Consider the following 23,686-nt stretch of genomic DNA (forward strand, 5'->3'; position numbering starts at 1 on the left):
CTTTTCTAAAACATGAGCGTGTTAACGAGTTTCAGAGACAAGGTTACAAGAATTTATGCATTTGAACACCAGCAAAATTACAATTTTTGTCTGTTGTCTCAAAGGTTCTGGTTGGAGCTTCTGTGTCAAAGTTACATACAGAGGCTAAACTGAACACCTGCCATGGAAAGCACTGGAAGGAATAATAAGAGTAGGAAGCATCAGCTGACCTTAACAGACAATACTATTGGCCTTGCTGATAACCTTCTCTCCTCTTCCTCTCTCTTTTATGTAATTGCACACCAAGTCTGAGTATTATAGCTGACAATGTCATAATTGTAACTTACAGTACAGCAGCACTCCCACTGCTTGGCATGGCCTGTACAGAAATCAGATGGCATTTCTCTTTTTCGAAAATTTGTCAGATTCCAGGACAAATTATTTTTTCCATACATCTCTGTACCATCACAGGCTTTTTTTTCAAAAACAGCTCACAGCAGTTATGTGCGGAGAAACAAGTATCCCACAGCAGGGTCAAAAATAACTGCAGTCATTACAAAAGTAGTGGTTCCATTGAGTGCCAAGAAGCAGCTGCAATACTCACTAGTTATTCCCTTAAGCTGTTTTCCTTCCACACCCAGATAATATGTAACTCAGACCACCACTCCCTTCAGATTCTGGTTTAGTGTACATGGCACAAGTATTACCACAGGAAATTAAAATGACCTGGTAACTTCCCCTTATCAGTCTTGCTCCAAAAGCATTATATATACAATTTACTTTGCAGAAAGAAAGGTGAGGCACTTTTCATTCTGGAACTACAGACAATCCCATATGAAAAAATTACTGCATAAGTAAGAAATTCATACCCACAACCACAGAGCAGCCATACAAGAAGCAGCAGGAATTATTCCTCACCTTGATCCTGCTGACAGCTTCCTGAGCCTGCATCATTCTCACATTCTTGGATGGAGTTTTATCAGAAAGGAGTTGAGTTGAACCAAGGTAATTGGCAGCAAAAATTATTCCATCAATTAAGTCTTCGGGATCACAAGGTCCAGGAACTGTAACACAGGAAAGCAATCATTGAAGACATTCATGGTGAAACACAGCAAAACAGCAGAACTCTGACATCTTGAACCTGCACATGATGGCTGCAAATCCTTCCCTGAAACACTTCCGTACTAAGTACACCAGTACTTTCAAAGGCACAAAACATCAGACAAATGATCTCAAAACCTGTAGTGAGCTGACCCTGCCCACCAAAGCCCTTCTATCACTCCCCTCCTCAGAAGGGCAGGGCAGAGAAAATATAATAAAAGTCTCACAGGCTGAGAAAAGGACAGGGAGAGATCACTCATCAGTTTCTGTCATGGGCAAAAAAGACTCCACTTGTGGAAATTTGTTTAATCTATTACTAATCCAGTCAGAGTAGAATAATGAAAAATAAAAACAGATGCTCCAACACCTTCCCCCATCCCTCCCTTCTTCCTGGACTCACTTTTAGTCTCAATTTTCTCTATCTCCTGCACCCAGAAGCACAGGAGAATGGGGAATGGGGGCTGTGACCAGTTTACCACATGCTGTCTCTGATGCTCCTTCTTCCTCATGGGGAAGGGGTCTCACATTCTTCCTCTTTTCCAGAATGGGATACTTCTCATGGGAGACAATCCTTCAGAACAGACTGTTCTGCTGTGGGTTCTCTATGCGGTCACAAGTCCTGCCAGAAAACTTACTCCAGGTGGGCTCCTTTCTCCACATATCCTGCAAAGAGCCTGCTCCAGCCTGGGACTTCCACGGGATCATAGCCTGCTTTTTTTGGGCATCCACATGATCTGGCATGGGGTCCTTCAGGGGCTGCTTGTAGGTATGTGTTCCACTGCAGAACTGTATTGCCTGCAAGGGCATAGCGGCCTCACCATGGTCTTCACCATGGGCTGCATGGGAATCTCTGCTCTTGCACCTGGAGCAACTCCAGTCTGTGCTACTCCACTGACCTTGTCTTCAGAGATGTTTCTTTTACACATTCCCTGCCCTTTCTTCTCTGGCTGCAGTTGCTGTGGTGCAGAGTTATTTCCCCCTTCTTAAATAAATATCCCAGAGGCACTGTCACTGATGGGCTCAGCATTGGCCAGTGGTGGGTCTGTCTTGGAGCTGGCTGGCACTGACTGTTGGACAGGCGGGAAGCTTCCAGCTGCTTCTCATAGAAGACACTCTTGTAGCCACCCCACTACCAAAACCCTGCTACACAAACCCAGTAACAACATCTCTCCAGCAAAAGCTACAATTGTTAATCCAGCCTGTTTCTCACAATAGCTCATTCTTTCGTGGGTAGGTATCAGCTTGAATCAAAATAAGCTATGGCTTTTTCACTGTGATAAAGGGACAGACACAGTTACTCAGCTTGCTCCTCACCCACCAAACCCAGCCTTGCAATTCTAAGACCTACAGTCACAACCAGAAAGAGGAAAGGTGCAGTTTGATAGCAGCCATCAGGCCCTTTCACACTTGTGCATCAACCACACTTGGTGCAACAGGCAGAACAACCTCCCTGGGAATGCTCTACACATATCACACGTCTCCCCTTAACAAGAAGACAGATTACCTATTAAGTAAAACATTTTTATGTCACAGACCTTTAAAAATAGTAGTCCTAACAAGGATATTGTGGTAAAGTACTGAATTAAATAAAAATGTTGTTAAACACACAGAGCACAGGCTCTCTTGGTGGCAAAGTAACTCTCTTAGTCCACAGATTCTTAGAGATCTGACACCCATCAGCTTCCGTGGAAAGTGACAGGGTGCAAAGTGTTCATTACCTAGCAATGCAAATCCTTACAAAGCAGCATTTATGATTTGTAAGATTTTTGGTGTTTGGCAACTGTATCTAAAAATTTTATACATGAAAATGTTCCCTCTTTACACCATGTTAAAATTGTCATGATCCAAGAGGGAGGCTGGTTAGCTAAGAAACTTCTCGTTCTTAGAAGTAAGGAAAACCAATTGTTGTTCAAGACAAGTGAGAATAGTAATCATATTAAAGAATGCTCATGGTAAACATGTTCACATTTTACCACAAAACATCCCAGTGTTTATGTTTGTCTTTTTTCCTCTAAAAAAAAAATCAAGGGCTATCTTGAGCTATAAGGTGATGGAGCTTTAAGTTTCAAATTACTCAGAACACCAGTTTTGTTCTAATGATAACATATGAGACTAAGAACCCCTCAGAAATACCATGGGTAGCTTTAGCCCCAAGGAAAAGCAAGTCATTTTTAAGATTAAAATAACAAAGATAGAGGTGGAGATAAATATTGCACTGAAACTATACACACAGACAGAAACAGATGTATAAATTTTGTGAGCAGGCTTCTTTATCATTACTTTAAATGCAAAAATTTCTGACTAGAAATTTTAAGATGCTTATCTCCAATGTGCAGTTTGCTCAAGAAATATGTATCTGGAAAATTCTCAAATTGAACAAGTCACTTGCAAGCACATGACCTAAAGAAATTGAGTTATTTCCTTAGCGAAATTCATGCATCTGGAAGTACAACATATTTACACACTTTTCCAGTCCAGAAATCATACAGCATTTTAAGTGTTGCTATTTAATACTCTACACATCAAGGCCTTTTCACCACTTCCACCACTTTACTATAAAGGGTACAAAACATTTTTTAGTACAATTTCTGATCAAAAAGAAAAAAAAAATAGACGGGCAAAGGTGAAGGTAAGACTCCAAGAAAGACACATATTAAACCCAAAAAAATGTACGTGGTCCAATTGCATCAGAGGTGAATGCACAGACAACACTGCTTTTTGGAAGACCTCCATTTATTATCTCTGACAACAAAACTATTACCCCAATGAAAGCACAGCGTAGGTGCTGGCAAATTTTTCCTGGACTGCTGGTGCATGAAAATGGAACATTTGCAATTTTAAGGAATTTTGTGCTGGATCAAGAACCAAGAAAATTTTTGTTTACAATTTAATTTTTTTCCTAAGCAGGAAAGGATTCATTTTAAAAGCCCTTGATAGACAGGACTACCAATAGGAGATTAATTTAAATTCTAAGACAGATCCTTCACTGTTGCAAAATTCCAATGCTTAGCTATGGACTAACTGACATTCTGGCCAGAGACTCCAAAACATGCAGCTTATACTCTTAAGACTAAAACAATGATCAATTTGCAGTCTAAACAAAATGATCACATAATCAATTAAACATAACACACTGTAAAGCAATCCAAGGAGTTACAAGGCAGTCCAAATAAAGTATTACATCAACTGTATTTCTAACATTTCCTCAAACACATGGAACAACCACTGTCAGGGAAAAAGTATAAAAAACAAATGAAACCTCTATTTTCTGCTTCTGTCATAACTGCAAACAACTTGCATTCTTCCTGCAGTATACACAGGATGCATACTCATACAAAAGGCAACGGCACTTCATGTGGCAGGTAACTTGCTTTTTCACATTGTTCTGAAAAACTTCAGCACTACTGCAACCTTAACTCTAAGATGGGAAGCAGTATTTAATTAGAGGCAAGTAGCTGTTAATCAGATTTTCACTGGCAGGCCTGCCAATAAATCCAGCTGAGATTGGATTGAACCTGCCAACTGAAATCAGTGCTGGACAAAGCACTACAGTCTTCTTGATTAGTCTATTTTCCTTATCCACACACATTCTTATAGGTTGTGTAAGTAACATTTAAAAAGTAGTGTTTTAAGTGATACTGAGGAAAGAAACCAGCAGAACTGACAATATGAATGAAACACTAAAAAAATAAAATCTCCATGTTTCCAAATTTCTGAAAGAGCACAGTAGGATTTAGACACAATTTAGTCTAAATCATTACACCCAACCCTAGCACCTTTTCTATTCAGCAAATAAAAATAAAATTTTATACATTAAAAATACAGAGGGGTTTTTTGATATGAAAAAACACTTAGAAACTGTAGAACTATCTTACCTTCAACATATGTTGGAAATGAAGCCAAGTTTTTTCTGGACTGTAATTAAGACAAAAAGGATTTCAAACAGAACACAGCATGCACAAATACGCATTAAAAAGTTCTCCGTAACAAAAAAGCCCCAAACTTAAATCAGCCATAGTTATTAGTAAAGGTAGAACACCACTTACTACTATTTATATTTAGTGTTTTCAAAATATATGTTAATATTAATATATAATATATAAAAATATATAAAATATATTTAGTATTTTTCAAAATCTAAGCACCCAGTAGAGTAAATTCAATGTATTCCGTTTGTGTCTATCTAGAGAATATGCTAAGACCAGACTTCACTTACTTGCTCATGTTCACTAGTGCATTAACTGTTTATCAATAGGTGCTCTACTTTTAATAATCAAGAAATATGCAGGAAAGTACATAATACCTCCAAGATACTGGATCTTCCAACTACAAATAAATACATGCAGGAATATGAAAATTTTAGTATACTGTTATAATTCATGACTGAAACCATCATTAACAAAATGCAGTTATTCATTAGGAATGGTTTTAGATGTATCCCTCACATTAACAGAGCCTACAAAAAGCTTTCTAGATTTTAACAGGTTAGGGAGCAACCTGTACTCTGTGGGATAACTCTATTCACCATGACCTCACCACCAACTATGCTTACACTGTATCGAGCACGAAAACACATTTGGTGGCTCCAATTACACCAATAGTGAAGAAATAAACAGAATCTTGACTTGTGCACGTAAATACACACACTAAAGTAATACCATACATCCTACTGGTATTTTCTGTGAAAGGCTATGAGACTAACCCTTCAGACAAGTGCAAACTACAACTTTCAGTGAGTATGATTCATCACTTTGTTCTAATCAATAACATAAACCACACAGAAAAATTTATCAAACAAAATTCTGTGTGGCACTATATAATTGGTAATAGATACACTGAAATCACCTGCTGCTACCATAGGCAGGTAAGACTTCTGGATAGTTAATGAATCTATAACGGATTGTACTAGCAGTAACTCCTTCAATGACCAATAGAATAATTGAATAGAACTCCTCCAATGATTAAATAGAATTTAATAATTCTATTAAAAGAAAATCTATACACATGATCAGGATAATGCATAAAATCTTCAATAATTTTCAGTATATCTCCAAATTATATACATGGAAATATATGCCAAATTATTTTCCTTTATGACAGGCAACTTACCAGGGTCTGTGTATTAGTGGAAAAAACAGGTAAAACTAGAAAGGTAACAGTTATGTAACAGGTTGACTGACTAACCCCAAGGAGAATTTTCCTTTGTAAGAAATGGAAAATTGGTGTAACAAGTAATATTTTGCAATCAATGATGCATGCCTTGCTATAAAATAAAATGTGTGAATTAAAAACAAAAGGCACGTGACAGACAGCTGAGTCTGTGCGGCTGTAAGTTCTTTTCACTCCCTATGAAAACTGCTAAGCTGTGTTGCGCCAAGAAACCTGTCCATCAGATACTGTACAAGCATCAGTAAATATGTCAATAATCAATGGTCTGCTACAATCAATGATCTGCTACTGCCAACGCATTTAAGCTGCTGTGAGGACACTGATGTGCCTTTTCACATCTGTAGGTCTTTCACCTCTTCAGACAAATGTTCCTACCGAACCACCTATCCATATAGACTCCAACAACTGTTTGTAGTAGTTGCTGATGTAGTGCTAATGGGGAGATTCAAACACTGGGCTCTGGCAGGCACAGAGGTCAAATCCCTGACACAGCAGGGGCAGCAGAGGCAGCTCACATATGTAAGTACTTTACAAAGTACTTATTTCTTTTTAAGCAGTGAACGAAGTCTATGATAACGATTTAGCAACTATTCAGCAATCCAACTAGCAACTTATTCTCAGGTTAGACTGGTGCAAACCATCATCATATATGTCTTTATTCTCACTCATAAATTTCATTTTTCTTGTTCATTACTCAGGTAGAAAGGCATTCTACTAAGACCCCTAGAATAGTAAAGTAACAGGTAAAGTTACCAATAGATGGAAACCTACACCTTTTAATTTTACATATCCATGAATAATGAAATATCAAGATCATTAATATTTTATTACTTTCAATAATCTCACTGCCATCCAGTATTATAAATTTATATTTAATAAAAAGCTTTCTCTAAGACCTAAAAATCAAAAAAAGATGAGGCTGTTTTATCACTTTTATTCTTCCATTAGAAGTAGTAAAGCAGGAATTATTCCCCATCTGAGGGAAACTAATAGCCCAACATATCCTACAGTGAAACCTGGTTTACAACCACTGTCACTATGTGTAAGCACATCCTAACAATTGAAATCAGCAGTGTTTTGTTTTTCTTCCTTCGGGTAAGTTTCTTATATCTAAAAATTGCTAAAATATAGAATATATAGACAAAGTCTGTAGTGAAAAATGCTTAAGGCTTTAATAAGCTAACAGTAAAGCAGATGAAAACTTAAAAGGCGTGATTTGAAATTTCAGAACATGAAAAAATATGCGTTTCTTCAGTCTTTTGAAATTTTAAATTATTTTCTAAATGTAAATAGAGACTGACAACTATATACATGTTGCAAGCTTTCTTATCTCTTGATAATTGCAAAAGTAAAAAGGAAAGAATGGATTATTTGTGTTTCAATTTTAATCCACTTATAGCAGATCAGGTTTTCAATATTGGAAGATAACTCATGCATTGCTATCAGTAACAATATGGTATTTTGTTATGGTAGTTTCTAGATTGTTTTCAAGTTTATAAAAAATAAGAAGCAAATAAATGAAGTATTTGCAGATTCTTCTGTTTACAGAACCTGCCATTCTATACTAATCCAAATACTTTTTATGTCAAATGGTTTTCTTTTCACACTACGAGCAGTTCTATTCACACTTATCTTGTTTTGGTGGAACTACTGCAGTCTAAAGCACTACCAGGTGAGGGGAAAAAAACTCAAAAGTATGTAGCTGTATTCTGAGGAGTCTGGAGTCAGGAACTGAATTCTCACTTTGAATCACTTGCAGGCTGGTTTCTACAATGACAAAATATTAAGGGGTGTAATTTATTACATAATTAATTTAATTGAAGCACTTTTTCATTTGGCTGAGAAATACACTTTCTTTGTGGGGGCAAAAAGGGAAAGGGCTTCTTTGTGTTGTCTCTGCTACAGAGGGGATGTTGGCTGTTCCTTGCATCAGTAGCACTGCAATCAGTACCTTGCAGCCTGTTGAATAAATTTAGTGACAGCTGAACAGAGTCAGAAATGCCAGGACAAAGAATCTTCAGTATGTTAGAAAGTCAGTCAGATAGCCAGCCAAGTAAAAGGTGAAGAAGCATAAGGAAAAAAAAGAAGAAAAGGGATTGCACAGGTACAAGGGAGCAAGGAAAATTAAAAGGCATAAGCAGCATGAACAGGACTGTGGCTTTTAAAAAGATTTAACTTTACCTCTTTATTAGTGGAAGCCTCTGCTGTACTGCAGACCTCCTGCTGATGTTGCCTACTTGATGATTCAGCACCTCGAGGTGAAGAGGAATCTGGAGATGGAGACTAGACATGACAAGAAAATCAAATAATATTGTGAGTGCCCGATGTACAAATTATTCTTTCACATTCTACATCCTACGCTCTGACATTCTAAGAAAGAAAAGGTAAAGCCACTCAGGAGTAAGCTCTGATGGGAGACAAGTGGAGTGACCTTAAGCAGCACACAGGCATTCAGCTGAAGTCTATTTAGTTGTCAAATTGGGAAAAGTGAAGAAAAGACTGAAATTTCCCCATAAGCACACATGCCCTCAGGTATAATTAACCTGAGGTGCTAAACTAACCTAATCTGAGCAGAGAAAGGCTGCAGTGCTTGTCCATAAATGTTATTCCATCATCTTAGAAAACAACTTTTATAAACCGTGCAGAGTAATATTGGTGTATTCCAGAATTTAATAATATATTCAATGATAATTCAATACCAGTGTCATCAAGGACTGGGATTCCTCATTCTAGATACAGTAAAAACTTGGACAATATTCAAAGTTCATGTTATGAGCTTGCTACCTGCTCTTTAGATCAGATTTCCTCATTCTTCTCCTTTTCCCATAAACAATTCAGTGGAGCAACCGTCTATGTGATTCATCAGCAAGTATCTTGATAAAGGGGAAGAATGCTCTAGGAAAGGATGTTCTAATCATAGCCAATTCCTAATTAATGCTGGTGATGCAAAAAAGCTGTAGCAAGGTATCTGAAGTACAGAGCAGGGGCCCTGGTATGAGGGTGTGACACAAGAACACAGAACGTGGAATTAATGAAGGTGAATGAGAAATGAGAGAGACCACAAAGCTTTAACCCAGAAGGTATTTTTAGAGTCAGATTTTAAGGAGATACCTACAAAACATGTCTGCACAAGCCAAAATGTCAATCCTCAAAAGGGAAGTTTAGAATTTAGCTACAGTTGGGTATTTAGTCTAACAGCCCTGGCATTCTACAGTCTTCTTTGACACAGGAAGAGAAGAGCCCTAGCTCTGACAGCTCAACAGTTCACCACTGATAGCAAAACAGTCAAATGCTATTCTTATCTTTTCATAAACAATATGACATAGCTTTTCTCTGAGCCAATGAGTCATACCAGAAAAGGGATACATTTCCAGTGGTCTGAGCTGGCAGCAGGCTCCACCCCCATGCTCTGCAGCTGAAAAATTCAGTTCCATGAAATAGTCTACAAAAAACCCACAAAACCAAAAGCAAACCAAGAACAACAACTAAAAAACCAAACATCTAAGTTTCTCTTAGCTTCCTTTAAATATGAAATGAAACAAGAAAAGAAAACTCCCTTTTCTACTTCTTTCTCTTTACACTCACTCCTCTGTCTATCTCAGATAATAACTAAGCATTAAAATTATAGTTAACTAATACAGATTTCCAAAGAGCCAAGAAGCAATTCTTTACAGGTATCTCCTGGGTTAAAGAGCAGTCCCTGCATCCCCCTGTATTTTGAATCACAACTGCAAGACAAAAGAAGATACATCTGTGAAACTATCCCTAGAATGCTGGCATGCGGTCGCCCCATCAGACTGAAGAACTGCTTGCTGCAGAGAGCATAAGAGCAGGGGCTGTGGGAGAGATACAGGCTTCCTTGACTTGCTGGGTAAGTACCAGTCAATAGTGCCACAATGATGCAAATGCACACATGGCAACTCCTATTTATGTATGAAGAATTTTCATAGTGCTCACATTCTTATAGTTATGCAGTATTAGGAATAAATTTAGAAGGTACATAATACTATCAAACCCAATAATGACATCTAGACATTGTAGGATTGAGCTTTAAACAACAGACAAAAAATCAATTCAGGCATCAAATGTGTACCTGCACACACAAAAAAGCACTCTTTACAATGGCTGAAAACCCTCATATTCACACACTTAAGGATAAAGATTGTTTCATTTAAACCAGACAATTAGCATTAAGAAATTTTGCATCATTTGAAATGTACTAACAGTTACTCCATTAGCACTATCAGTGCCTTTATTAAGGTATTTTCATCTATGAAGTATCAGAACTAAATTATTACATGGCTTTCTGTGTGCTCTGTTTCAATGTCTGCTCAAATATTTTTGGGGACAAAACCCCCAAACAACAAACCAACCCCCCCCCAAAGATCAAATGAAGAACCAAAACTACTGAACCCAAATAGCAAACATCTTACAAAGTCTGTTGCCTAACATGACATGAAAACTGCCCTTGAAAACGTATTTTTAGAGGTATCATATATAATGTACAAGGAAAGAATGCAGTCACAGCAATAACAAGAAATACTCTGATGGATCATAGTGGATAGATAATTTGCGTATCTGCTCTAAACAAAGTCTAAAATAAAGGCTTAGTGACTGTTTCACTGTCATTTGTCATCAACAAAACAAGTTTTAGAAGCCTAACAAAGTTGTTGTCAGAACAAACACAGTACAGTCACATGAAGCATGCTGTTATTAGGTACAGAGGTCTATCAAAGGAATTAGAATTTTTTTTTTTTTTTGGTGCAGCAATAAAAAAGTGATAGCTACCTCTTTTTCTCTTGAATATCTACTTACATTTTTCTTACGATACTCAATCTGGTACATCCAAAAATTCTCCATCTCAATTTTGGCGTTGTTTGACTCTAACTAACATGCAGCCCATTCCACCTGAGAAGCCTTCCTTGCTCTTGTGCAGAGGGACTTAGTAACAGAACTCGTAAAAGGAGAGGATTGTGTTGCATCTAACCTATTCAGGTCAAGCCAGCTGTTTCCTATACAGTTCATGAAGAGACATGTAACTGACACTGAAACACCTTCAAATACAATCACTTGCTCTTGCTTTATAAAAGCAGTGTTGTTTTATGTGCTTTTAGCACCAGATCATTTGAAGAAAATATAGCTTGTGGGTCACATAGTCACACACAAGGCTAGGACAGAGGGGATTAAATCATAGTATCATAGAGTCATAGAATCTTTTGTGTTGGAAGAGTCCTTAAAGATGATCTAAATTTTACTGTCCCTGCCATGGATAGGGGCACTTTCCACTAGAATGGGCTGCCCAAAGCTCCATCCAGCCTGGCCTTGAACACTTCCAGGGATGCGGCAACTGGGAAAACTGTGCCAGTGCCTCACCACCCCCACAGTAAAGATTTTTTTTCTTGTATCTAATCTAGACCTACTCTCTGTCAATTTGAAGCTGTTCCCCCTTGTCCTGTCACTACAGCCCTTGTATAAAGTTTTTCACTGACTAGTGTCCTCAAGTCCTTATCTGCAGAGCTGCTCTCAACGAGTTCTTCTGTCAGTTTATGTTTGGGATTGCCCTGGCCCATGTACAGGACCTTGCACTTGGCCTTGTTGAATTTCATGAGGTTCTCCCAGGTCAGGTCCCCCCTCCCAAGCCTACCCAGGTCTCTCTGCAGCATGTTGACCACACTGCTCAGCTTGGTGGTGCTGGCAAACTTGTCAAGGGTGCACTCAATCCCACTGCCAATGTTGCTGACAAAGATATTAAACAGCACTTGTCATTTTTTGTTTTAAAAAAGGTAGTTTATTCAGAGCTTTTTTACAGTATCATATGAGTGGACTAATCAACAAATGCTTCAGTAATTTAAGATTCATTTAGACAACAGGGCATTACTTATTCGACACTAACGTCTACCTACAGATATTGTGGCAGAGGAATGGCAAAGTCTCCTCAGGAGACAATCAGATGAAGCAAGGCTTTTTTTTGTCTTTTTTTATTTTCGAGATGTCTTCTGAAAAGAACCCATACACATTAGGAAAAGATCAAAGCATTATGGAATCTTCAGGTCCAACATACAAGTATAGTCAGATGCACTCTATCACAAGAAACGCCCATATCAGCATAACTATGGTAGTAAATCTCCCTGGTTTTAGGGCAACTATGTAATGGCAGTGTCCTCTGCCATGTACAGCTCAAATTCTGTTCATTAAAACATAGACTGAGACCACAGGTTTTAGGTTTGGCATAAAGATCCATAAAGAATGAAGCTGAAAGCTAATGATTATTGGTTGTCTTTGTTGAAAATTTGTTTTAAGTATAGTGCTAAAAATGGTGGGCTTGAAAAAAATAGTACCAACTTTGCACTTTACACACACTTGCATAGTGTGGCACAATCTATGCAATTTAATTTATAATTTTGACATATGGATGAAACTTAACTTTTTACTGTAGTTCTAGTATAACTGCCTCTGCACATACCCCAAACACTTACCCATCAGTTTGCTGGGTGGTCCAGGACCTGTCCCCTGTCAGGTTGTGCATACATGATAAGACAAGGTGATCTGAGACAAAGTTACTGACTGAACTGCTCATTCAGAACAACACATTTGATTAACTGCTATAGGACTTCTCCATACAGGAATTTCAGGCAGCCTAAAGAGATTCCCCCAAAAGGCTCCTCCTGTGCCCAAGACAACTGATACGCATCATTCATCATTTTAACTACCACCATGGGTAGTCAGCACCCAAAGTGAGGGGCTCTGTCAACAGGCAGCTGTTGGGTCAGGACTCTGACTGATCCAAGAGCTGACTTCTGCAGTTGCTGAGGCAGAAATGACCAACTAGCTTATGGGTGAGACACTTGCTGTTAGACAACACAAATTATTCCTGCCTGTGCCGGGAAGGTCATGTGGAACAGTCTTAAGTACACATTTAACATAGGAAGTGTTTTGTATGTAGCTAAACAACAACAATGGACCACACATGCTGGAGTGATCACACAGGATCCCAGACCAACTGTATCTAAGAACAAATTCACTTTGGGAAGTCTTGGCTTGGGGAATTTCCCCTGATCCAGGTAATGACATCCTGCAAAGACAGAGCCTCCTGTCACCTGCCACCATCTGGACAATGACAAACAATCCCATTTGAGAGATCTGACTCAGTGCTGGCTGCTTCTCTGAGTATGGACTTCCTTATCCATACTTTCACTTCAACTTCCAGTAAAAATGCAGTTTTACATGTTAGTCTGAAAAAAATCACTGTGGATTCCTCCTATGCGTTCAAAAGATTTTAACTACAGCAAGTGCTGTTTTAGTTTTCAACAGCACAGAAAAATCACTTGAAGTTACTTTTATCTTTCAATAATTTAAAAATGTAATCAAACAAAAAAATATTCAATGGGTAGTGTATACAGTGCTCACCCTAATTTAAAAGCCAGTAACTCATCTGGGAGTGTTTGCCTTCAAGCAGACTAATTGCTAAATTTAAGCTTTCTTCTGTGTGATTGATGAATAAAACGCTTTTTGTTTTGGTCGGTTCTTCAGTGATTTTTGGTTTGGGGCATTTGGGGCTTTTTCTTCCTGTGTAAACTTAAGTCTGCAGTCTCTCATAAATGATGGAAAGCTGACCTGTAGTCTGTGTGCGCAACCAACAGTTTTAAAAGATCTGCTCAGAAAAAACCTCATCAATATACTATCAATAAAAACTCACCTTTATTTTAATTGTCTCCTTTCTCTCTTTTCCCCACTTAGTTCATTTATTACTAAAGCCTGCTTCATTATTTAAGAGACTTCTCTATTGCCTTTTAATAATACATTACTCCTGCTGTGGAAAAAGTGAAGCAAATTCATCTCCATGAAAACACTGAGGTATCAGAATTGAGAAAATCCTGCAACTGAGAATGCAAGGGTTGAAATAAAATATACATGACCAAAAAGAACAGAGAAGCGAAACAATGCAGCTCAGTTCCGTTCCACCTGGAAGACTTGTCTTCAGCTCTGAATTTCTGCTTCACAAATCTAAACCACTCGTATACATGGATTTACTTTGTATTAGGGTTTATTCTAACATCACACCACCTCAAATGTCTGCAGAGGAACAGAGACTATAAACACCAGTGACAGGGCTTTGCAAAACCAAAAATCTTGGCAGGCAGGAATAAACCATGTCCTGCAGGTCAACAAAACCCGGCTATCAGATCTGTAGCCCCATGGATAATTCAACAGACTCTGAAAAAAGTCATAGTAATGAGTTCTTAAATGGAGAATTTCTACCTCCAAACCACTGTTTTCTCCTGATTAAGGCAGCCTGCTTCTAAGCTGTTCAATTCACGGCCCAAAAAATTCTGCTTGACTTTTTGAGCCTTTCAGTGCTTTTCTCAGTAGGTTTTTGTACTTTCACAACTAAGCAAGCCACTCTTCTCAAAGCTCTGTAACAAAGATAGTTTTTATCCATACAGTTTAAACACCAGGATACTTAATTGCATTTTGAATTATCTACTACACAAAACTATTATCCTCTCCACTTGAACATGTGGATGAACATTCATCCTCAAATTCAGACTTATGTGCTGCATGTCTTCTATTCAGACCTTTAAACACCACAATTACTGTGATTGGCTAGGCACATTCACAGCAGGGGAATCCGACTGGTAAGAATGGTGAGCAAGAGCCACCTTAATGGGATATGGGCTTACCTTTCCAGTAAGGTAACTGTGTGCATCTAGTCTAAAGGGTCTCCCACTCCACTACTCTTGGGCACAGGTATACCACAAGGTCAATGCTTAAACTTTTTCATAGCTCCAGCTACAAACTTTATTCAGTATGAGGGAGAGGCTGAGAGAATTGGGATTTTTCAGCCTGGAAAAGAGAAGGCCTTGGGTGACCTTAATGCAGCCTTCCAGTACCTGAAGGGTGCCTAAATGAAAGCTGGAGAGAGACTATATACAAGAGCATGCAGTGACAGGACAAGGGGGAACGGCTTCAAACTCAAAGAGGGGAGGTAGAGATTAGATATTAGAAGAAATTCTTTACTGTGATGGTGGTGAGGCACTGGAACAGGTTGCCCACATAAGATGTGGCTGCCTCATCCCTGGAAGTGTTCAAGGCCAGGCTGGATGGGGTTCTGAGCAACCTGGTCTAGGGGCAAGTGTCCAGGCCCAAGGCAGGGTGGCTGGAACTAGATGATATTTAAGGTCCCTTCCAACCCAAGACATTCTATGATTCCATGATTTTATGGGTGAACAAAATCTCTCAATTTCACACTCAGAAAACACAATCTAACTGCAGTTCCACAGCCTTTTCCATCAGGGGTCTGTTTCCTGATGCCACACTTCTTGCAGCTGTGCAGCTCAAACTGGTATTATATTTTAAAAAGAGATCCTCACGAGGCCATAGCCAAGTGATGGTCTGCTTTGGTTTAAAACATTTTCTGCTAAACAGACTTTGGAAATATATGTCAATTGTACCGATCTCAAATGTGTGGCAAATTTTAAAAAAGACTCTTACTGCCTTTATTCGAAAGACACTGAGGATTTTTCAGCTTTTATCAAATACACCACCTTCCCCACAAACTCACTGTCAAGACCACCTCTGATTCAAGTGAAAGCATGCATCACTACACCAGGCTGCACAAAGCACAAGGCAGCCAGAAGTCTCCACTGTTAAATATTAAACAGGTACCTCTTTTAAACTATTTATTTATTCACAGATATCTGTTTCCTGCCTTCAACATCACAGGGCTACTAGAGTTTATTACAGCAGAATTGTCCATGGGCAGTGAGCAATTTACGTTTCTCATACACCTTACCAAACATTTCTTTTGAGGAGAAATATCCAGGAATGACTCATAATCCTGGTAGATTAACCTGTGAATAAAACTGGAATCAGGACATCTTAAGTACACACAGATACAGTGATCTGTATCTTTCTCACCATCACAGTCATTGCATGTCTTTCCTAACAGTCCCAAACTATACCCAGCTGCAGGTTAGCTGGATACTTCTGAATTGTTAGCTTCTTAAAATAGTCACTAGACACTTCCAAATGGCATCCTACCAAGCATTCTGCTGTAAATGTATTAGCCAAATGCTCAGCACTGGGGAGTAACAGTCACCTTCTTGTGAAAAAAGGCAAAGGAGGCCGTCGTATTTAACGAGTCTCAACCACAAATTATTCTTCTGGCTTCACTGGTCTGCACTGGGCAGCTTCTAGCTACATAAAAAATGACTGTTGTTTGTATCTTAAGAAGTCTTATTAGTTTCAATACTACATGATTAAGAACACAATGTTACTGCAAATATTTTCAGGTAAGTTCTATCTCTAAAAGAAAATTTTTTTGCTAAAAAACAACTCGAGGATAATTTTCAAAACAGACCTGCAAAATAACTGAAGGCAAAAAAAAAGCACCCAATTTGCATTACTTATCTGCAGCAACTTGATACTTCTGGGGTAAGAAAACGGTGTCTGCCTGAAGGTAAAAAACCTCTTATTTTCAGGTCAATCCTATAAATCAGACTAAAAAACATCTCTGGCATATACTGGTTAGACTTAAAAGCTCCCATCTGAGATTCTGCTTCTTTCTTGAGGGAGACAGAAGAACAATTTACAATTAGATGAATGGGCTTCAACCATATTTTTATTACATTGACCACTTATGGTCACTTAGTCAAGCATTTTTGCCCAATTTACAGCTAAGAAATTCTAGGAATGCTTCATTAAAGAAAGCAGACAGTTTTTGACTTGCCATCTAAATTAAAGAATCCAGTAAAGCAAATACATACCTCTTCTTCAGCAAAAACCAATTCCTACTCAATCCCAAGTCCCTTCTACAATAAGTCTTCTCCTCAATCTGCTGTAGATCTTCTAAATTATTTGTGCAATTTACTTCTTCCTTCCAAAAACACAGACTGTTTGTACATCTACAACCACCGTTTATCTGTTCACTGAGTTATAATAACTGTCATTATAAATCACTGTTTTGATTTCAGCCAGCTCTGAAAATTTCAGTCAGGTTCTTATCTGACATGGTAAGAAAAATACTGAATGAGAAATTAAATTTTGGTGCAAAATGGGAACCTCTATGTACTTCAATATCTAATGTATGCAGAGACCAATAAAAACACTTGTTTTGTTCATTATATGAGCATACCAGGCTGAGTCATATCAGCACATCTCAGAAAAATTCAATTCTGAGAGATGCACCTGGATTTTGGAGAGCAGGTGAAGCACCTTCAGGAAGAAGTTGGCGCTCTCAGGATCCTCAACCTAATGTCACCAAGACCATCACGGTATTCAGTGTTATAATCAATCAGGAAGCAACAGGAAGTTCTTTGATCTTCCAAGCAATGACAGTATTAACAGACAATATGGTAAACAAAATGTGTAGCAAAAGAGTAATGTGATCTATTTAAAAATGGGGACAGAAATAATTTCAATTTTGTAAATTTTCGAAGTTAAGTTAAAAATAACTGTTTCCCCCACAAAATAATCTGAGAAGATTTCTTCAGCCTTCATGTGACTGCAAATCAACTCCATAACAGACATAATTTTTAAAATATTTGTAGAAGTAACTTCTGCAATATAGTTGTTTGTTTGGCCTTTTTTAAAGATTCAATTAGGTTTTCTATTAAGAATCAAGAAAAAAACTTAAACATACTCATCACTGTGTTTGCAACAGTTTGGCACGAAAAATAAAATCTGGAAGCTAAATGTCTCAATCAGCTTGCATGTTTTTTCAGCATCTCAAACACCATGCTCCAAAAATCTCTTCCCATTTGTAGAATACTAGCCTTCCTAATTTTGAAGGTAGATAAACAAATCAGAATCCTGTCACAGATCTACATGGCATGTGAACTTTTTTCACCATATGAATTCCCTTTGCAGCAGCTGAGGTATCTTGAATAGTTCTGATGCATTCTTAGAACCTTACAATAATTCAGCTTAAAATACCAAATAACACACAAGAAGTTCTACTTCTGCTGTTCTTCCAAAAAAAAACCCCAAACAAAGGTCACAGAAAACATTTCACAGCAATAAAGAGGATGGAACAAATGTTTGCAGGGACTTGCCCTTGAAATAATAACATAGGAACATGTAATAGATTATTTTTGGTCAGTAAATTTACCCTACCAGCTCTTTTCATATCAGGCATAAATTTAACCCATTTAACAGTTGTTTATATGTTTATTTTATAAAATAATGCAGAAAACTCATAAAACTGGAAAGTCAATATTATCTTATAGACAGCTGGAACCACAACCTGGTAGACAATCCTGATTCAAGTTAAACCTTATGCCAAAAGTACAGAATTTCAGAAATGCCGATGCTGTAAATCTGAAAAACTGCCTTCAATACTCAGGTTGTTGTAAATACACTTTACAGTGATAATATAATACACTGAGGTTCATAACATATTTCTAGAGACGGCAAGTTGACATGCAACTTTCCTAGAATACGAATCTGATCTGTGATACCATCATAAAGAGTATTAACAGATTTCTGACAGAACTGTTGGGATTGTTATGTGACAAAAAATGAAACATAAAAACTTAGAGTTAACAAAAGCACACAAAGATAGATAGTAAGAAAATGTTTGGTCGCTATTCTAAAATATATTACAGCAGTAAAAAATAAAACAGCATTTGTTTCAGAAAAGACAAGTAAAGAGCATCATGTGACAAATGCTTGTACAGCATACCTGGGGTCAGCAGTGTTTAATAAAGAAAAATTTGGCTACATGATAATGCATGTTTACTTCTCTTATGCTCTCTGGAGTACAAATTTAAAACAAAGGACTCGTTCAAGAATGAGACACAGAACAGGAATGAAATGCACCCTCCTTCACTGCCACACATGTCACAAAGGAATGAGACATAGATAACCTGGGAGGTGAAAACTTTGTGTACTCACATCTCCATCTAGTGGCCTCTGGTCGTCAGAATCCCTGGATGGACTGATGTCCTGCCGCATCACCCAGATAGGCTCCTTAGGCTCATCAGGGGTGTAGGGAGAACGGATGGTCCTTGTCTTCACTTCCTCAATAGCCTCTTTAATATCCTTGATGGCCAGTGAAATTGCATCTCTTTTTTCCTTGCTGTACCTCTGTACAGATTCTCCCGAGCTGGATGTAACTCGAGAACCAGATGTGAGCTGGCCATTACTTTCATGCCCACCACTGACAAGAGCCTGACCATGCTCCAAACTCTGCTCTGACTCTGGCATGTCTTCAGCTGCCTTGTCTAAACTCTGGGAGCTCATGCTCTGCTTCACCTCTGCTACAATCTGATCAATGTCCTCCTCTTGCTCGTAACTGTCCATTCTTGGGTAAGGGGCAAACTCTGCTTCCTTTTCAGGGCTGTCAGACTCTCCGTCAGACCGTTCATCATAATGGTGAAGGCGGGCACCAAGTGCCTCCTTGCGGTAATTGTCAGCTTCTTCCCTCTCCCGCTCATACTGCTGGATGCCCTCCCTGCCATCGAGATCTGGTGCGTCTCCTATTTCCTCATACACATGCTCCTGCAGTCCATAGTCAGCATAAGCCTCAGCATACTGGTCATCCTCTCCTCGGTGGAAGAGGCGATGTGTGTAGACATAGCCCGAGTAGGCTGCATTCATGGCTTCCTCGTGCTCGATGGAATGGAAATGTAAGTGATTGGGCAATGTTCGGTTGTGAATGGCCTCACCATGCTCTGCCTCGGCATTCTCAGTGTACTCCTCAGACTCAGGCCTGTACTGCACTGCATATGCACTCTCATCCTCGTTTTCCTGCACTCTCTCGATGTCGTAACTGTCCTCCACTGAGGCTATCACATCCCCTTCTGCAGTATCTGTGTGATTGTGGAAACCACTCTCAGTGCTGGCTGACCGAGCTAACATGCCTTCCTCCTCCTGCCCAGACAGACCCACGTGGCTGCTGTTGGTTTGCCTTGGGTAGCGAGCCGCATACCTCTGTTCCTCTTCCACCTCTGAGTGCTCCAGGTCAGCCTCCACTGACTCATTCACTGCTCCATTTGCTGGCTCTTCACTGATCTCCCCCTCAGGTGGTCCAACCAAATGGTTCATGGCAAGTGTTGGAGAGTAGGTCACTTATTCTGTTGACATTTTGTCTATCACAGCTGCAAAGAAATAAAAAAAAACCAACTCTGACATCACTCCCAATAAAAAAAAAAAAAGTGGAGTCAATAAACAGAAGCAACAAAATGCACCCTTCCGTCCCAGCAGACAAACACTTGACTTAGCTCTGCAGTCAGGTTATAGACAGCACAACAGTATGATCTCCCATGCAAATAATCTCCAACAGCAGCAACCAGCAACAACACCCTTGGGGACTGCACTTCTCACTTCTACGGACAAATTCGTTGTGAAAGAATCATTTCCAAACAAGCCCTTGGAGATGCTTGTATGGACTGCAGTGGCATTGCAATGGTGCTGGCCTATTAGAAAAGCTAATTTTGCCAGGAGCTGAACCACGGCAGATATAACAGAAATATTTCACCTTTGCTCCAGCACTCTCCTACAGCTCACTAACTTGGAGCAAAGGAAGTAATGTAAAACAGCAGAAGTGTGTCACAGAAGTCTGCAGTTGCTCAGATACATGACAGCCATGCATTCAACACTTCTTCAGGTGAGCTAGTCACCCTACGCACTTTCAAAAAATCAGGAGAAATAAAAGTTCACTCTCAGGGTGCAGTACATCTGAACCACCTGTTTCTTCTCCCTAGAAAAGCACATGACAGCTAGGTACAGTTATCCTTCTGGTAGCTATCTATCATCAGCAAAGACAGCTTCTTTCCTAAAATATGGAGAAGACATCACTAATACTCACAGCCCTCACCACATTGAGACCAGTAGCACATCTCAGCCTTGCTGACTTCGAGTAAAAAAAATCTCAAGAGATTACGTAATTACTAGAGAGGTCTGCCAATAGTAAAAAAAATTACAGGGAACAGAAACAGGCCTATCTAGCTCATAAGATTTCATTTTTATAGAACAGCTTCAGCTATTTGCAACCTTGCCCTATGCTTTTAAGATGCAGTGTCATGAACAGGACATGTAATGTCCTTTTAGGTACTTAAACCAAGCCACATACTCATAAATAAAATACAGCTCTAGCTTGTGACATACTGCTAAGTACTAAAAAAAAAGTACCTATTGGAAAACTGCCAACTTGAAGGATCTATAAAAGCACATGTCAATTACCAACTGAAAAAATTAATGTGAATGTGAAATAGAACTTGGATCAAATCTTGTAAACTGAGGCAGGGAGGCTCAGGTGGCACTTTGCTGACTAAATGAGCACTGTGCAGAAGAGCACTGGGAATAACTTCCTGTGATGAGAAAGCAACAGCAATTTCAGCTGCTCTCTATTAGAAAAGTTGACAGGCTGGCAAGCCAAGCTGTGAGTCACTTGTACTACACTGCCACAGGAAATCCAGAAGATGCACTGCCCAGCTCAGTGAACACCCCTTGATTTTGTTACACCTAATGTTCTAGCCTTTTAAACACAGCAGTCCTTAAAAAAAAATTACAATTGTAAAGTAATAGCTAATAAATCATATTAGCTGGACCTATAAGGATGTTGTACACAAACTAATCCCTTTTCAAAATAACTACGAAAAAACTCAGTTTGTTTTTTCCAGCTAAGGAAGCTGTGTTAGTAAGGCTTCAGCAACAAGATAAGGTTTTTTTCAGCTAAGACTTCCAAGCCATTAGGAAAGAATGGGCAGAGTACAGGCGTATATGCTGATGTGCACCAGAACTAATACACCAAACACTCTCCCCTCAGCACAACATATGATATGTTAAGTAAGCAAGAACAAGATTGGAGAGCTTTCCACTTTTAGCCCACAAAAAGGGTGAACATGCCAAGGTGCAACAGCTCCTTGAAAAGTCCTTCCCAAGGAGGATTACAGCAGAGGCATACATTTTGTGCAGGTAGCTCGGTTTGCAGCCCGCAGTGTGAGCTGCAGATTGAGCTCCGGGTGGCAGCAGCCCCGGGCAAGAGGCCGGGAAGTACCAACTCTTTGCATAACACAGGACGTGAAGATGCTGGCGCCGGCCAGGTGGATGGACAGGATGGACTGGGACATGCCTGGAGACACAGACTCAGGAAGGAAATCGAGACTTTGGAGCACTTGGACTGTGAGGGGATAAAAGTCCAGGGATTCCTTTGTTCAGGCTCCCTCCTTGGAGGCTCAGAGCTTGAGCTGCTTCTGTGTTACCACACCGTGAATAAATGGGAAAGAGACATCCAAGCCTCTGCTGTGGTAAACCTGGGGTCAAACTGGCCAGGAAACCTGGGCTGACCCCGAGAGAATGTGTAGGAGTCAGGTGGGGATCCATCAGGTCACTGGACTGGCCGCCGTGAGGGGGCTTCCGTCCCAGCAGTGACAGTCTCCGGCAGTGGGAGTGTGACTGCCAGAGTCTCATGAATGGTCAGGCTGGGAAGGTTCATTAATATTGCCTGCTTTCATTGAAGTAGATTATAAAATTTCCACTCTTTTTCACATAGACCGAATTAGGCAAAAATAGAGGGCTGGTTAAAAAAATCTACCTTAAATTTGTTGTGTTTGTAGTAGCCCCTGACTCGTGGCTAAGTGTCATTGGTCACCAGCAGAAAAAGGGTAGTGCTAGTCAAACGAAATTAGGTTACACATAAACACAGGATAATAATCAACTTTTTGAAATTTTATCACACATAACCTAAGTTCTGATACTTGCTGAAAATATGTTATCCTGTCTTAGAAGTCTTAATATATGCTTGTAACATAATGAATTTTAGGGATAGACAGCATCACTGACATGCCTTAGCAGTGAGAAACAAATTACAGACATTACAAACTATACAAAATACGGCTAAAAAACACCTGAGAGACCCAACATTTTCCTTTGACAAAGCTAAAGTTTCCAAAGTTCTGCTTGTAAAATATTTCTCATTCAAAGAATTCTCTTTGAATTTGAAGTTGACTTCAACTACTAATATTCCAAAACTTTCAAGGTTGTATCTTTTGAACGGATGAGAAGGAAATGTTAACCTTTACTAGAAGTTTTTTACTGAAAAATGCTCTTCTGTTTGCCTTTCCTCCTATAAATTAAATTCAACTTTTAAATTTTGAAAACAATAAATTATTATTTAGTTTGAAATCTAAAATTTTTAGTGTTTTGAAAGTAAGTTAACTTAGAAGTCTGATCGGAATGCATGTTCTTAGGCCACCTCAGACCCAGTAACCTTCAACAGAAAGTAAGCTTCTGAGTCAAGAACATTTATTTTACTGTTTAACAGTCAGTCTTTAGGATAGTGAATTAAAGAACACCTATTAAGACTGGGGGTTAGAAGTTACTAAATCCCTTTCCATACATGGTAGCTGGAAGACTACTGAATCCCACACTTTTTATTTTTAGCAGGATTTTCCTAAAGCAAATACAAGGTCTGCTTGATCTTTCCCACCAGATC

At 39.1% G+C, this 23,686-nt stretch overlaps 1 protein-coding gene across 2 annotated transcripts in view; it reads right to left on the minus strand.

Moving 5' to 3' along the window:
- Positions 1-23,686, minus strand: part of APBA1 (amyloid beta precursor protein binding family A member 1) — an 88,960-nt gene that overhangs the window by 24,532 nt on the left and 40,742 nt on the right. For both annotated transcript variants that reach the window (XM_069001295.1, XM_069001296.1), the window contains exons 2-5: positions 19,144-20,348; positions 8,431-8,532; positions 4,956-4,995; positions 898-1,043 (exon numbers count right to left, since the gene is read on the minus strand). In XM_069001295.1, the coding sequence (XP_068857396.1) occupies positions 898-1,043; positions 4,956-4,995; positions 8,431-8,532; positions 19,144-20,295 (1,440 nt within the window). In that variant the 5' untranslated portion in view covers positions 20,296-20,348. The remainder of the gene's footprint in view (positions 1-897; positions 1,044-4,955; positions 4,996-8,430; positions 8,533-19,143; positions 20,349-23,686) is intronic.

This window comes from Aphelocoma coerulescens (assembly GCF_041296385.1).
Source record: "Aphelocoma coerulescens isolate FSJ_1873_10779 chromosome Z unlocalized genomic scaffold, UR_Acoe_1.0 ChrZ, whole genome shotgun sequence".
Taxonomy (NCBI): Eukaryota; Metazoa; Chordata; class Aves; order Passeriformes; family Corvidae; genus Aphelocoma; species Aphelocoma coerulescens.